This window comes from Corvus hawaiiensis, chromosome 3, assembly GCF_020740725.1.
Source record: "Corvus hawaiiensis isolate bCorHaw1 chromosome 3, bCorHaw1.pri.cur, whole genome shotgun sequence".
NCBI classification, from domain to species: Eukaryota; Metazoa; Chordata; class Aves; order Passeriformes; family Corvidae; genus Corvus; species Corvus hawaiiensis.
The window spans coordinates 46606767-46623888 of NC_063215.1; the positions used below are offsets into that span (position 1 = coordinate 46606767).

Below are 17122 nucleotides of genomic sequence, written 5' to 3' on the forward strand. Positions count from 1 at the left end.
TCAATTAAATTATAATTTCTATGGCAATTACAGCTAAGCACCTGCCCCTACAAGTTCAGAATAAAACTACACAGCAGGCTGAAGAGCATAGCATTCTGAAACAGAGAAATATGAGCAACATACAAAGAAATAATGGCAAAGAAATGATCTAAAGAACAAGAGGCACTCATAAGAGGAGAGAAAAAACTGTAAAAGTGCAAATGGAAAGAACACAAGTCTTATACTAAATGCCTTGCTACTGAAAATGAATCACATCTTCAAGAAAAGGTTTTCAAATGCAGTTAAGGAGAAATTTTAATTGCAAAAAATTACAAGCAGTACACAAATACCCAGGATTTCAGAGCAGAGCCTGGCAGCAGCAGCATTTCAATCCTCAAAGCAGAGAACTCTCTCATTACAGTAAAAAGAGCAAAAGTGCATTTAGGCATTTCTAAATATCACAGGTTAAGTTTCCCACAAGAATCAAAGACTTTATGAAGTATCACAATGAAGAAACATATTTACTGGGTTTAATTATACAGTTTCTTTTCTTACCTTCCCTGCTTCGAGCCATTATTATTAGCTGGCAGATCACATTAATCATTTCTTGAAGTAGTGCAGGACTCTTCTTGAGGATAAACTGCTGATCTGCAAGATATAACTGGCTGCAATTATGCTGTACTACTTCTAGGAAAAACAATCAGACAGTTCACATGAACTGGACCATTAAATGGCATGGTCTTCACTTCTATTCATTCTTGTATTACCAAAAACACCACTTTAGTAACATTCCTTAAAAAAAAAAACCAGGTAAATGCAAGTTCTAAGAGGAAACAAATTTTGTACACCAGCTTCCACACCAAATGAAGCAACACTTATTAGCTCCATCTAAAAAGAAGCAACAGGATGGCATAGACAATTTATCAGCCATATTAATATTGCATGAATTCTTTAGGTAATCACAGGTTAAAACCAGAATTCTTAATTTTAAGTGAATCACCAGTTCTGCAAAAAACATTATTTGTAAAGTACCAACTTCTTTTGAATGCAGTTCTGTGAAGTTCTAAATACTAACAGTAACTAAGTAAAGATGAGACATTTTTCATTACTTTTTAAAACGGATTGTTTTTCTTTTGAAAGAAAGTGAAAAATTTGAAGCAAAGTATCTTCCCTGGTTTGTTGTTTTTTGGTTTTTTGGGGTTTTTTTTTTAATTTCCATTAAAATGTAGACCATCTCAACTTTGCTGGTCAGCCTAAAACTATGTCTTTCATGACTGAAACTTAAGAAATGCATTTAGAAACATTTTGGTTTGAATATTTACAAGTATGAAAAATCCCAAAACACAAACTGAAGCTCACAGGTAACTGATATTTAAAGTTCTAATCTTGTCATCTTTACTTCACATACTGGGCTAAAAACCTCCAAAAATAAATACACATGGAAATGCTATAGAGAGCAGCATTATGCTGATCTTGGATTTCTTTGCTCTGAAAAGCAAATATACTTCACGTTTAACTTTTTATTCTATTACAAAGACCAAAAACAATTTATCTAAGCCATATCTGCAGCCGAAAGCATTAAAAAGTAAAATATCAGTATTGCAGGGCTGTCAGGAGAGCGAGTAAATGCTAAGTAAATGTTCTAAAGGGTCATTAAAGTTGAAAAACTAAGCAGCCTGAATAGAGACTATTGAGCAGAGATCCATTCAACTCCTTATAGGACAAGAATCAAAAGCAGTGTAGCATGCAGCATCTTGCTCTGTTCCCAGTAATATCTGATTAGGGGAGAAGCCACTACCTTCTTCAAGGACCTCAGGAACTTGCACCCGGGCAAGATGAGTCAACAGCAGAACTCTGGCTTTCAGACTGTAAGGGCAGGTGAGAGGAGGCTCATTCTTCTTTAAATTTATGCCACCAATTTCTCTGATTAGCTAAAATAAAATAGTTAAAACACAAACAGTTATTTTGTTGCTAAAGACAAGCAAATACAGGAGAACAGTTCACAAGGGAAAAAAAAGTGTGTTCACAAAAGGAAGAGTTTAAGTAACTTTTCCTTGGAAATTTCTGTAGAGGTGAACATTAGCCATTTTTATCTAAAACCCAGCTCCAGAAAGTTAAGAAGTGTCTTTATATGCCTTTTTTCAATGTGGGAACAAGGGGGTCATAAAGATTTGCATTCAAGAAACTTGTCTTATGTAGTGATAAGTAAATTTGTATTGACAGGTAAGTATTTTTAATATCTAATTTTATTGCCAAGGTTTACTAGATTCAACCATATTTCTAAGGCACTTACATTGAACTTAATATACACAAGCAACAGCATCACCTTGAGAACCTTCACCCATCTAAGACACAGTAAACTTCCCTAGGAAGAATTCCAGGTAAAACAGGAAGGAGGCTTACAAGCCTGAAATCCCTAGTGGGCTGAAGATCAAGTATTTTAACTTGTATATAAACCACATTAGCTTGAAAAAAGCATGGTGTTCTTTATTCAGGATGACCTTTCCTGATCCCCACAGGACCAAGACCCACAGTTCAAACACGTCTGAGTAACAGAAGCTCAGATAAAGTAACATCAGTACACAGTCCAGAAGCTTCACTTTTTAGGTCAAAAAGTTACCTGAGGAGAGATAAAAATTCCAAAATCTCAAGACAAAAATAAAACTTTGGGTATCAACAGCTAAGCTACACCAACCTTTGACCAGTCTTTCCCCACACTTGAAAAAAAGATCTTCTGACAAGAAGTTTCTTAAAAGCACATCCTGGTGTAACCCCAAACCAAGAGCAGTAAAACTTATAAAAGAGAACTTTGTGAAAAATGGTAACAAAGATCATGGCCCCAAAAGCAGGATACACAAGCAGAAGTTATTAGCAATACCCTTCTGTATTGATGCTTCAAATAACTGTACTGCCATAAAGTCAAAAAAATAAACCCCAGATGACACTTATTATTGGACCTTTAGAAAGGGAACAAAATCTGTCATAAAATGCAAAGTCATGCACTACAGCTTGGAGATGGGAACCTGTTAGCTGAAAAAAAGAGATATCTACAACAGGAAAATGTAGGTTAAGGGTTCAGGGTCCAGTCGGGACAGAGACGGATGGAGACGAGAGATCTCTATAGGCAGGTCTCGGGACACAGTCAGTTTATTGTAAAAGGGCGTGGGTATTGGGGCACTGCTCAGAGCTGGTAGACTCAGCTCTGAGCAGGCCCAAGAGAGCAAGAGAGTGAACGGGTGAGAGAGAGAGTGTAAGAGCAAGAGTAAGAGCAAGAGTAGAAGTGGAAGTAAGAGCAGGAGTAAGGAAAGGAATGGAAGTAAGGAAAAGAAAGGAATGTCTGAAGTCCTGGTTACAATACAATAAATCATCTTCTGTACTGAATATTCTAATTGTCACTAACCAATCTAATACAAGATACAAATCCTATAGCATTTACATACAGCCTATAAGAGTTCTTATATTACCATAGAGTGTTACATCTTAACTTCTAAAAACTACTCTTTGGACCCCTTCTGCTGAGCTAGTAGGGTCTGCTCTGACCCTTGGACCTGTTTGCAAGCAGAGGGTATTGTTCCATCAAGAGGGGATTACTTCAGTGGCCATACCATTGTTTTCTAGTTGTTCAGTAACTAAGACTTGGTATTTCAAAAGTGGCTTTCATTTCGATGTTGCCTGTAGTTTTCATATTCCCAAAATCTTTTGTCAGGCAATCATATTTACAAGGCTTTCCTGTTTCATCTTCCCCAACAGGAAAATCCCAAAAACTTACTGCTCCCACTCTAGTTGTACTAAACCACCATATAGAACAGCTGTGGACAAGAGCATGCTCAAAGTCATTCCCAGCACAAATACAAGAACAGTAGTGCAACTAAGGCATTGTTAAGACTTAACATAGAATACTATGGACAATTCTAAGCAGATAAAAAATACTGTAGAATTTAGAAATCTATCAACTGGGAACAGTACCCCATTCAGCACACAGCAGGAGGGGGGAAATGAGTCTTTTGGAAAAGACAGGAATGAAAGACAGCAGCTTTTCTAGTTTAGCAAAATAAAGACAAAAAGATAACTAATGGGCTATTCCTTCTGTCTACAGATGCATAAGGATACACGCAGCAAGAATAATTTAGACTCCAGAATAGTGATGATAAAAACCAAGGATATAAATTGGTCACAAACAAGACTTCTAATTACTAGAACAGCAAGTTCTGGAACAGCTTCTCAGCAGGATATGGTTACAGAAGGCTTGACTGCCTTTTAAATAATGAATGATTAAATGTAAAAGGGCTTGCAGAATGCCAATGCTGGCAACAGCATGAGAGAAGAACCATTGATCAAGGTGATCTTTTCTAGCCTTTTGCTCCCATTGCTGAAAAACCCCACTTTACTGCAATTTCATCTTCTACTCATAAAGTCCACAACATGATAAAAGAGAAAGAAAATTAAGTAAAAGAAAACAGACTGAGATATCTCTTACGTTTAGGTCATGTTTAAAACATGAAAATTTAATCATGTGCATGCAAAGGTTAAATCTGTGAGACTAATTCCCCCTCTTTTTGCCAACTCAAAACATTTTCATTGGAGCATTTTGTATACTGTGCTTTAAACTTCTTAAAATCAAAGTGTTAGCTTCTGATAAATAAGACTTCCTAAAACTCTGCTAGTAATAATTATTTTCCACAGTATGCATTTATGGCATCTCTGTTGGAAACACTGAATGGAAATGAATATAAAAGGTAACCAGAGTGGAACAGATATTCATGGAGGAATCTTTACAATATTTAAAGACATTACTAATTCAGACATCAGATAATAATTTCATTTTACTGTTAATACACTCCACCAGATCTGTGTTAATGATTTAAAAGAACATCAAATGGTGATCACCTCCTCATGTCAATACTCAAAATCTGTAAAGACTAACACTTTAATTTCTTATTTACTTTACCCCTCCCCAAAAGCCCAGTGCAGCAGCCTATATACTAAACCAATTCAATTTAAAATAAGCATTAGCACAGTTCATGTTATCTTTTCTTTTAAAAAAGTTTAGATCAAGTCTAGTTTCTAATTCGTATTTCTGAAGGGATACAGTTGCCTCCCTACAAAGTTAATGCCCGGAGAATTATGAATTCGACTTGAATTCTGTCAGCTGGTCACCTAAAAGCAACGTCTCCCTCTTCCCTTGAAGGGGTCAGTTAAAACAGCTCTTGATATAACTGACCTGAGGTATCTGGATGTTGTCTGCTGGTCTGCTCGTCGCATCTTTATTGTACTGAGGATCAAATTCAGATGCCCCTGCTAAAACCATGATAAGTCCTGCAAAGATAATTAGAGTCAGACAAAGAAAATGTCAACATCCTAAGCCACCAACTCATTTTTTCAGAACCTTCCGCCATAAAATTTATTCCCATTCCTCCCCGCAACAATTATGAATATCCATGTTCTCGACTTAATGGATAAGTTACTACTGCCACAGGGCAAAGGAGGCAGGAATCAATGTCTGGCACAAGACAAAAGAGATCATTCAAGGCTCAATTTCGCATGGTATCAAGTTCAGCATTTGACACTAAATGTCTTCAAAAAAACACAATTAGACTTCATTAGGACCAGCAGACATCACTGCACAGCAGTTTGACTACTTCTGCATGCTCACAGAACCATTCCTCTCAGCAATCCATGTGCCTGCAGCAGCACAACAATGTGTACAGAAGAGGGAGGCAGGAAGGATAAAATTTCAACTCCATTTTCAGTTCAGTCAGCATTGAAAATTCAACAGAAAAATTCTTTTAATTATTAGAAAAGCAGTTCAATAAATAATCCTGCAAACAAATTGCACAAAGATGATGGACTGCTCTTTTCTTAATGTGATTAGGAAAATCCATATTACACAAAACATTCTGTAGTGTAATTAAAATGAAAGCCCTAGACAACTGGATATTTTAGTCTCATTGTGAGCTTTCTGCTCATGAATGCATCAGACCCCCCAGCCATAGACAATCAGAGAGAGCTCACAATCATTTGCTCCAGTTAAAATAACTTTTTCACCAGTAGTCACTCCAGCTTCCTTCTCAAATTTTGAACAAGTGCTCTTATGAGCAAGTCAAAGTTATTTTTGCCTACCTGCACTGCCCAGTGAATTCAAACTAAGAGTGAGTCAATTCACTGAGCATCAATTTTCATTTCCATGCTCGATTATCTATTCACTTCCTCAGCACAGCATATTGAAGACTTTCAGATGACTACAAATATCTTCCCATTATTTAAGATCAACAACTGTAAATCTCCAGGAAAGAAAATTTTAAAAGTTTGTTTGTCCTGAAGCCTGAAAAAATTCCTTAAAACAAGGCAAGTCATGCAGATTTGTCCCATCATTTCTCTAGCCTGTTTGATTACATTTGCTGACACTGATATACCACACTACAATGGAATTCACAACCAAGCAAAAGCCTTACATGATCACTGTGTGGTTTGTCTAAGCCACCTCAGCTGCACCTCAGTTTTCATTCAGACTGCACAACAGACCTCAACAGAAAAAACTGACCTGCCTCTGATCCTGGAACTACCTAAAAGTGTTAAGTCCTTAAATAAGGTCACTTAAACCTAAAGTTAACTTTTTAACCAATCTGTAGGAGACACAAGGCAAGCCTCTCAAGGCTGGGTTCTGAGCAAGGTTCAATATGAAATAATCTACTACCGACAAGTCTGGAGAAAGAAAGCGATCTCCCTAAACTTCTAACGTCTCACCTACTACCCCAGTTCCTCTTTTCTCACCTGGCTGGAGAGGGGAAAAAGCATAGGAGTATGACAGAGTATAAACCGGTCAGAACTAATCCCACACACAAATCCATGTGTCCTGTGAATAGAAGGCTAACATCTTTCCATACTCTCATCCCCTACACCTCTTGGATCATCTGTGGAGCATTTCTGCTCTGTAGGAAAAGGATGGATCAAGAGCAGATTTCAGCAGTCTTCCAGCAAATTTAAAGCTGAAAAACAGCGCAATTCAAAGAAGTAAGAAAATATATTTATGAACCCTCTTTCAGAAGGTTTTGGGGATTCTTCTGTTCTGCTTTTCAATTGCTCTGAGCATGCAGTCTAGTTAAATCCAATCTAGAATTATGGAGTACTGTGCCAATTCTTCAGGCCCATGCCAGCCCCCAACGTAATACATCTACAGTTTTTCCCAGAAAAATTGGGGGGGGGGGGGGGGAGGGGGGGGGTTATTCCTTTGAAATAAGGGAGTAGACAAGAAAAGTAAGTATATTGAAAGCTACAAACAAGTAACAAAATAACATGGAATTGATAGCAATTTTTTAAGAGAAATTTAGCTCTCTATTCTAATATCTAAAACCCAGAAATGCTATTTCATTTTTTATGCACATAAAAATTGTATGAAGCCCTTAAAAAAATTCCAAAGCCTGTTTTGTTACACTAACAGAAGAAAACACAGAGAGGTTGGCTCCTACTGGCAACTGAGGGCTACAGGCAGGTCAGTATGTTTTTCCCAACATACAGTACCCCTTTTTCTTTCTTTTTTTTTTTTTTTTGTTAAATGTATAGATGGACATAAGTATAGATCTATACAATTCCCTCTCCCAAATATTTAAGTCTTCTTACAGAGTATTCTTCGCCTGCGACGGAATTAAGTTTTAAAAACACTCTAAAGGAATGAGAAGCATGAGAAGCTAAATAAAGCTTATGAAATAGGAGTATTTTAACGTCACCAGAGTGACACTTCCAGATGAACATCTACAGTTCAAGATGCCTTTTACTTACGCTTCATGTCCATGTTCCGGGTTTTATAGACAAAATATGTATATATTTGAGTTGTCCGAATGAGAATCTGATCTCCACTGTATCGTATTGATCGGTACCACCAGGAACCCTGAAATATTCAACAAGAACAGACTGATGTCAGCTACAAGGAAGCATCAAAACAGCCATACTGCATGACCTCATGCAGTCAACAACCAGGTAACTCAGCCCAACTGATTTTGCCTATGTTGAAGTTAACTGAATTTCAGAAAGGAGAGGGAAACAAAAAATATTTGCTGACACAAACTTTAAAAGCACACTGATAAATTAATCTGAGAGAATCTAATGTTAAACATTTATAAATGACCTCTAGCCTAGAGAATTTCCCCCAGCATATACACCTGCACACATATACACTGCTTGGTTTATTTCTGGTTGTTTTAATCAATTCACTAAACAGTAAATTCACTCAATTTACCACTTTCTATATATGATGTGGTAGCTCCTTACAGTGCAACACAGCACTCAAACCTAGTTTAGGCAGACCAAGATCAAACTGAGAACAAAGACATTTCTTTCACTGTGACAAAATTTGCAAAATTGTGATTTAAGTCCCCTGATCAGAAAATGCTTTTCAGAAGGGGAATCTGGAGGTGGCATGGGGCCCTTGCTGTAAATTTCAGAATTAAGCCATACACCTTCAGGTTGACAGAAGAAGTTTTCCAAACCTTCAGCAACACTCTGATAATTGCCTAATCAGCATTACACCAGTGACTCAAATTACAGAACTCGCTCTACAGTGGTTGTACCATCCAATATATTTTCAGAAAAATGGTGTGCTGGGTTATAAACTCCAATCTGTTCATTAAACTCCTCCCTGTAAGCAAAGCTCATTTAATATAAGAAAACACATCAAAGATACTCCTTAATCTACTGTAAAGTTTACCGTAAGCAAAGAGCAACAAGCAGTACAGTAGTAAATGATGCTTACTACGATTAATTTAATAATAGTGAATTCCCCCACTATAGTAAGAATTCTGCAATCTACTTAATTATTTGGGAAATGCTCAAGGACTAGCTCCAACAATTTTTTTAATAAATTAGGTTTGAGTCCTCCATGAATAGATGAACCCTGGCACAAAACAGTACACAACTTTCTACAATGTTTTTCTGCATTAAAAAATTAACTATAATCCCATAGTTATCAAATATTTGTACAAGTACAGGTATTGGAAGAAAAATGTAACTAGCCAGTCCAAACCTACATGAAAAAGGCTGCCCTAACTGCTTCTACAGATACAGCTCCTGTCTCTTGCCTTATGTACAGGACATTATTTAGGTCAGTGGAGGTCTGGAAAGAACTAATCTTATAAAACACTTATCAGTATTTTCGTTTTTCTTTAATCTGGATTCAAAGGGTGGAAGTAGCCTTCCTTTATTTTAGATGTCCATCAAATATAGGATGACTACACTGTAGGGAATTTCAGCTACTTCATTGATTCATGAAAGAAACAGGCCCATTAAAGGCATGAATTACCTTGTATGTCTACTTTAAAATCAAATGATAAAATAACTTGCTCCATAAAAATTACTATTCCTCTTCATTGACTATAAAAGAAATTTACAGCGACAAGTGAATGTACAAGTCTACATCTGGTATGGAGCAAGAAGAGGCAGGCAGACTATTTTTCCTGTGCTCAGAACATTTCTTTGTACCAATAGCAAGGCTGTTTTCCTTTCATTTGAGCTATGATAAACCTAGTATAAATCACTACAAGTATGTGTATACAAAAAAGCATCAACAGACATCAACCGAATCCTAAAGGGAAAGGTATGAAAAATTTTTGCACCCTGGGTTTTAAACTTTTTATTCAACAGCTTGTTGAAATCACCACATTTAATCTTCTAAACTGAATCTTCAATCACACAGAAAAACTCAAAGGGAAGGGATAATGTCTCTCTGAGTCTCTGCACACAATGATGCAAGCAGCTGCCAAGACCTCAGGACACTTTTTCAAATGAAAATCTTCTCAAGAACATGAGGGGTTTTTCAGTGTCAGCTTTCTGAGTCTTGCTTCATGCCATACCCCAAATGCACAATCGGTGGATAAGGGACATGGTTCAAAAGCAATACTGTAGGGCAAACCTGAGCCCTGAAGTAACAATCACCTAGCAATTGATTCCTCACACAAAGCAATCTCAAGTGCAGACATCTCATGGTGTACAGAAGAACAACAAAAACTGAAGTTATGAAAACAAAGGCAGCCAGGAAAAAAATCAACCACCTGTTCCACCTGCAGTAATCATTCTAGCACCAACAGCTAGAGACATCTCAGTCTTGACTCTACTGTAACACCACTGAATATCCTCTAGAGCTCATCACCTCAATTTTCTTGCAAAAGAAGCTACAAGACAAATTACATAATTTATCAATTCTTGTGATATCTAATATTTTCCCTGCAGTCCCCTCTCTATCATGGCACTGCATTTTTCTGGAAACTCTACAGCAGCTATACTTTTTTCACGACAAAAGAAAACACCACCTTTTTAAAAAAAGCTCACTTGTGCTCTCTAGGAAAGGTAAGAATGAGCAACCCAATGTCTAAGTTTACAACTTGGTTACTGAGAGTAGAATATTAATCAGATAACACTTACCACAACAACTGGAAGAATAACCATAAATGCTAATCCATATACAAACAACACCTACAGAAAAAATGCAAAACATACTGTATTAGAGACTGTGGCTACTTAATACCACTCTTGTTTAATCTTTTTTCTAAAATACAGTCAAGTAGCACTACCACAAGCTTACTACAAATTAACACAAGCTTACTGCATAATAGCTGTCATTATTTCTGAAGAGCAACTTACAAGTAATATAATTAGGTAGGGCTTAAATAAGGAGTATCAGTTTAGCGTGATTCACGTATGAATCAGTTTTAAATGATTCACGCATGGTCACAGGTCAGTTTCTTTAATAATTAAAAAGTTGGCAGCTAAACTGTGATGCAGTGGACAGACGATTAAAAGAAATCAAGTGGTTAAGAAAAATACCTTGCAGCAGCAAATGCAACAGGAAGAACATTTAAATACTGTATGATTAGAGCATCACTAGCAAACCAAACGGAACTATAGAAACACAGCACACAGCTCTGAATGTATTTCCTTGCAAGAGCAAACACTCACTTTGTAGCAGGGGTGACCACAACAGAGCCTCATTATCATTGGAATGAGATCCATCCAAACATATTCATACTTTGCTCTCAAAGGTTAGATTTAAGCTACTCTAATACTTATGACTCCTGAAATTTGCTTCGAAGATGTGCATTTGGACCAAAGTATTAATATGTTTTGACTAAAAATGTGCAGTATTAAGCAAATTTTTTTCAAAAACACTTGAAAGTTCACCTTAAAATCTTGAGCTAAGTAAGCTGACTCACCAGAATTGAATTTTTCTGATCCACAATCCAAGCTGGCAAAGCTATACCGAAGCTTGTAGCTGCAGGATTAAAGAACAGAAACTCACTATAAAAACGTTTCTCAATATTTTGAAGTCGTATTACGTCTAACAAACAAACAAAACCACCAACCCACAAAAAAACCCACCATGTTTATTACTTCAATAAGAAAAATTTTAACAAATATAGCAAAATCAAGCAACAAATTAGAAATACACCAAGTATGCAATAAAATAAGACTTAAATCCAACACCTGAAATACCAAATGTTTTAGCTTAACATATTGCAGTGAAATATAGGCAAGATTTATTAATATATATATATAAAAAAATTTCACAGGTTGAAAGATTTATGAGTTTTGCATTGCAGAGTTTTCAGCAGTTTAAACACATATAGTTTAGTAAACAAATGAACTGCAAGAAAATGGTCTGAGCAAATAACTTCTGTGCGAAGTTCTATTGGTTTGTCCCTCTAACAAAATGTTCTAAGCTGCAAACTGTAAACACAAAACCCTCTATCAGTACAAATTTGTGTGATTGGTAAGAAAGAAAAAGGAACACTTCTCAATTCAAAAGGAGTTAGGCTACAGAAAATAGAAGACATGAATCTCTAACATCTCCAGCATACAGATCTGAGTAGAGAATAGCATAGAACAGTTTGTCTTCAGACACTGGTGATAACAAATTAAATTTTGCAAACACTATCTATCCCAGTACTAAGAGTTCTAGGAAACCAGCGGGGAGAAGAAAAGAAAGTAAGACTTTATGGACCTGCTTAAAATAAAAACAACATGCCTTCCTTAGTACTAGCAGTTGTCCATGAGGAGCAATGCCTCAAATAAGGACAGACTAGGATCCCTATGTAATTAGGCACTATACTGATACTATCTCCAACAGATTGTGACAGCCATCAATTCAGATAAACAGTTGCTATACACAAGCCGAATGTGACTTCTGTAAGTTGAAAATTACTATTTGTAATTACCAAACATCTGACAAGCCTGACCATACCTCAACCTTAGGAGTTCAACCAGATAATACCCCATGAATTTACCACATTGAGTTACAGGAAATGCCTTGCTCTGGAGAAGGAAGGTCTCCAGACTCTTATCTGTTAATGATGATGGATTTTTAGAAGAATCTACTAAAAATCTGTCTTTTACTGATGGAATAAATTTCAGTTTACTACAATATTTTTGACCTTTAGGACTGTAGCTTCAAACTATTCCACGAACAGAAGTAGTTCAATAAAAAAAACTCTTTCTCTTCTGGTCTGAGAGTCTCCTTGCCCCCCACTCATGCTCACTGAGCTGAAGCACTGGCAAATACCATGTGAAAACAGGCTTTTAATCATAAGGTACTTTCAGTAGACTATCTTCAGATAGTCTGCTTTTAGTAGACTACTCTCCAGATCCCTCTCACCTGTTTGTAAACACTCTTTGAATGATTTTGCATTTACTTTTAGTAAAGGAGCAAGTCATGCAAATACAAAAAACTCTTGTTTGCCTGCCTCTGGCCTCACACTGCCTCAGCTGGATAGAGAGGAATGCTGCTCCCTGCTCCTCTGTCCTGGGCACAGAGGGTGGGATGTACCACATCGAACTTGGCTGGACATGTCTAACCCCAGATGTGCTTCATCTCAGTCCTGAAAATACCTCTGTGAGGGATTGTATCCATCCTGTGCCTATACAGAACTAGAAGACTAGAGTACATAGCTTGGGTACATGTTTTTACACCACAGATGTATAAATAAAGAGAAGATGAATTTCATTAAATTAGAAAGCCCCTCACACTTCTGTGTGGAACAAGCTTAGGGAATAGAGGAGGGAGAGAGAAAATTTCAGGGACTTCTCCCACCCTTCAGATGTCTCAAACAATGAGAGGTCTAGAAATAAACCAGAGAATTCTAATTCCACTGTAGTCTGAGGTAGGGTTTTCAGAAGAGCAAGAGGCTTAACGCTCACAGTACAAACTGCTACCCTGCCAAAAAACATTTCCATTTGCCCTCTGGGAATCCAAAGTCTCCTAGGTTTGTGAAAGCAATCACTAAGCCAAGCAAGGATCTTCGTGCTTTGTAATTCTCAAGTTTTGGCTGAGTTTTCTTTTGAAGACACAGCTTCAGGTCCATTCAAGGACACTTACACAACTGCCTAACTTCAAATCCTATGCCTTGGCAACACTAAGAGAGTAGCTTATGGATGTGAAAAACAATTTAGCACCCAAAAGGTCCTAGGAAAGCTATTAAAATTTACGTTTTGCTGATATTGTGACAGCATTTCTGAAGAAAGATTTTATCTGTATTTTGTAGCTAGAGGGACAGAGACCTCTTATTTGCCAAGCAAAGGAAGTACTAGAAGCTAGGAGCTGACAGAAATCTGTTACGCTATAAAACACAGCGATTAAAGAAGCTGATCTACCTCCTTAGTCCATCAGAAATGCCTTTGTCAGACTGTGATTTAGTTGGCAAAGCTGTTTTTTTGAAGGAAGAGGGAAGATTTTCTTATTTCTTTGAAACACCAGTTCAAAGGCTGGGGTTGGTTTTTTTAACTTTAAAAATTAATGCTCTATGTTGGGTGGATATAATTCAGAAGAATTTACAGAACAGATGACAGAGTACCCTCATGTCATCCTGTAACTTCAGAATTAAGTTACAAATTCCATTTATTATTTCCAAGCTGGCTGTAACTCATTCCACACAGATATGTTGTGTAGCTCGCCCTAACAAATGGCAGGTTTCCATTCTGCCTGTAATAAGTACCAGCTAGAAATATACAACGTTTTTCCTTAGTAGGCCACTTAAACAATCACTAAGGTGTTTTACAAGCAATTCACACAACTGCAAATAGGGGAAAATTATTAACTTCCAGTCTTAAATTTGTTTAGCTTGGATCACCTACTGTATAACTTTGACACACCATCATCAGGATTATTTTCACGTAGCTACCTGCCCAGAAACAATATCCCTATGTACATCCTTTCCAAGTGTGTTTATTGCACTACAGCTAGTTTTTAATTTTTCAATATACATCTCTAGTATTTGATCATAAATACCAAGAAATGTTTAAAATCAGTTTCTGCTAAGCAGTATTCTATTTTTTGCTTATACCTCCATTAATATTGGCAAGTCTCTCTAGATTTTTACTGAGCTGATTAATTAAGAAAATCCTTCTTTTTTAAGAAGTTTGAGAACTGTGAAAGCCAACTCTTTCCTGCCTTTCCCTGCCATCAGCCCCCCAGAGCCAGTTTCACAAGAAAAAAATTGGTCAGATGCATTGCTTTAATCACAGCAGAAAGTTATTATATAAAGCTCTGCATGCTTCTTGACTGATGAGATATTACACATCCCAATGTACAGTGATTACAGGACTTCTGTCATTCATAGTTGTTACCTTGTGGTCCATCTGGATTACCAAATTCTTCCCAGTTTTTTCGTGACTCTTCATCAGTTAAACTAGTTACAAGAAGAGATATTAAGTTAATACAGAAAACATTTCTCTAAATCATTAACAAACAGAAACTTTAAAATGTGGCAGTCATATTATCCTCTAGAGGTGGTTTGGAAAGCTAAACAGCTTCTGCTATTATTTTGTATGATATCTGACAGGAAATATTAGGAAATACTGCTGTATTCCTCCTTGATACACAAATTCTTTAAGCACTCTGACAGGAAAAGAAATCAGACACAGAAGATGCACACGCAGGAGATGGCACAATCACACCTCCCTTTCATGACAGCAACTGCATACCCATCAGCACACAATACTTTTTGATGCCAGGTTACAGAGCAGCAAATTTTGAAAGACAAAGGTTGAAACTTTCCTTTTTTTTTGGAAGGAAGGTAAATATGGAAGATGAGTTGATTGATCAGAAGTAGTCCATATGGGCCTTTATCTTATTCTAGACCTTTAGCCTTTGACAGCCTGTGTTTGGTTGTCGCTGTTTTATTTTTCCTGGAAATCTCTACTTTCATAATTTATTTTTCTTTTATTTAATAGGACACCACCTCCTAAATCTTACAGCTTCTGTGCCTGTTCAGTAATGACAGCTTTTTGGCAATTGTATGCCACCTCAACAGAATCCCTGTTACTAGGAGGAAGAATACTGCTTTAGAAAACGGAATACCAGGCATTCACTGTATTTTGTCTCACATAAGAAATGCAGTGAAGTCAGGCCTCTCCTGATCATTTCTAAGTCTCCCATTTGTTGACAAGCAGACTCACCAAATGGGCAGCTTTAATATTCTTTCAAGACAGCATGGCTAAGGAACTTCACCATCATTTACCTCATAATATACCTCTGCCATGGCCCTTGCTCTAGTGTTTGAAGTACTGAACTGCAGCACCAAGTGTTTGAGTACTGGCTTGCAAAGCAAAGAATGTAAATGTTTCAGGAGTTCAAAAAAGCATACCAGAATTTCCTACTGAAGAGATTTTCAAAGTGATACAGATGTGTTTAAGCAAAAAGTATGATTTCCAGCCTGCTCAAGCAAGCATGATATTGGTTCTCTTTCCCACCTCTTCCCAAACAGGGCTCTCAATCAGTAAGGTTAACCACACACACAACTGACTTCAAGGCAGAAGTCACCAACTTCCTAGGTTCTCGGATGATGTGACTGACCCAGTAAACCCCAATAACTGAAGAAGTCTCAGTGGGGATGGGCAACAGTGACATGCTGCAAAGCTCTGCATGACCACAGTGACTCAGCACATCTGCTGCAAAGAAGTTGACTCCACCTCAGCACAAAGGGGACACAAAGGTGGCCTTTGTTTTACATAAAAAACCTATCAACAGCTGAGGGGATCAACTGGTGGTATAAACATTTCTCTTTGAGTGCATTAAAAAAGTGTGAATGTTTCAAGTTTGAGACATCAACATGGGGGGAGTAAATACCTGGCTCAGTCCAACAGAGTATAAAAACCAGACAACTAGAATTCTGAAGAGAACAATGGGCTCCACTTGGCTTCAAGCCACACATGCCTTCCCATCAGCATCGTGACAGTGAGTGTATTAGAGATACCTGTAATGGGAATCCCACCAGTATTGTGATAGACCTATGTATGGAAATGCCTGTATTTTGATTTCCTTTATACCAAATTCTAATATTAGACATCTCTCAGATACTAAAAAAAAAAAAAAAAAAATGCTGCAAGAGATAAGACCATAAAACACTCTAGAGGAAAAGCAGATTCAAGGACTCAGCTCTTAAGAACCACACAGGTAATACAACACAGTCACCAAGTAAAAAATCAGGACTGCAAGGCAAGCACAAATGGAAAGGGACAGGGGTGAGCTGAGAGAAAACAGTCAGATCCAGAATGAAACATCCTTTTCACTGGATGGAACAGTTAAAAGTACTGTCTTTTACTCTTTGGCTTTACCACCAGGTAAAATGAACAGCATATTTATTTTCTAAGCATCACTTCAAAACTGCTGTCACAGAGTTGGCTGGTTAAAAATCACAACACCCATTTTGACCTTTGTCATCTTTAAGATTTGATATGTGTTATACTGGAAACATTTCCTAGCTGACATGAAAGTTAACACAAAGAACTAACACCTTACAGCACTCTGACAGGTGCAAAACAAATTATCCTTCCTAACTTGTACAAAGCAAATACACACTGCATGAAGACATGTTTGGCTTTTGTTACATATCTGAACACACTTTTTCCTGCCTGCTTAGGCTATCCTTGTTCTTATTGTAAAGGCTGTCCTCCCCATAATATCATGATTCCCTTTTTTCATAAGCAAAAAAGAAACTTACGCTGCATAGGCCTTAGCAATCCTCATGAACATAACTTCATCTCCTCCTTTATCTGGATGGTATTTTAGGGATAGTGCACGGTACTGCTTCTTTATTTCCGATATACTTGCTCCCTTCAAAAGGAAAGGTTTGCATTTATTAATAAATACCTTAAATAAAATTCA

General features: G+C 37.2%; 1 protein-coding gene across 1 annotated transcript in view; it reads right to left on the bottom strand.

Moving 5' to 3' along the window:
- SEC63 (SEC63 homolog, protein translocation regulator) overlaps positions 1-17122 on the bottom strand; it is a 59712-nt gene that overhangs the window by 20240 nt on the left and 22350 nt on the right. The window contains exons 4-11 of the mRNA XM_048297449.1: positions 16959-17071; positions 14584-14645; positions 11178-11236; positions 10390-10440; positions 7756-7864; positions 5201-5295; positions 1778-1910; positions 535-627 (exon numbers count right to left, since the gene is read on the bottom strand). Coding sequence (XP_048153406.1) covers positions 535-627; positions 1778-1910; positions 5201-5295; positions 7756-7864; positions 10390-10440; positions 11178-11236; positions 14584-14645; positions 16959-17071 — 715 coding nt within the window. The remainder of the gene's footprint in view (positions 1-534; positions 628-1777; positions 1911-5200; positions 5296-7755; positions 7865-10389; positions 10441-11177; positions 11237-14583; positions 14646-16958; positions 17072-17122) is intronic.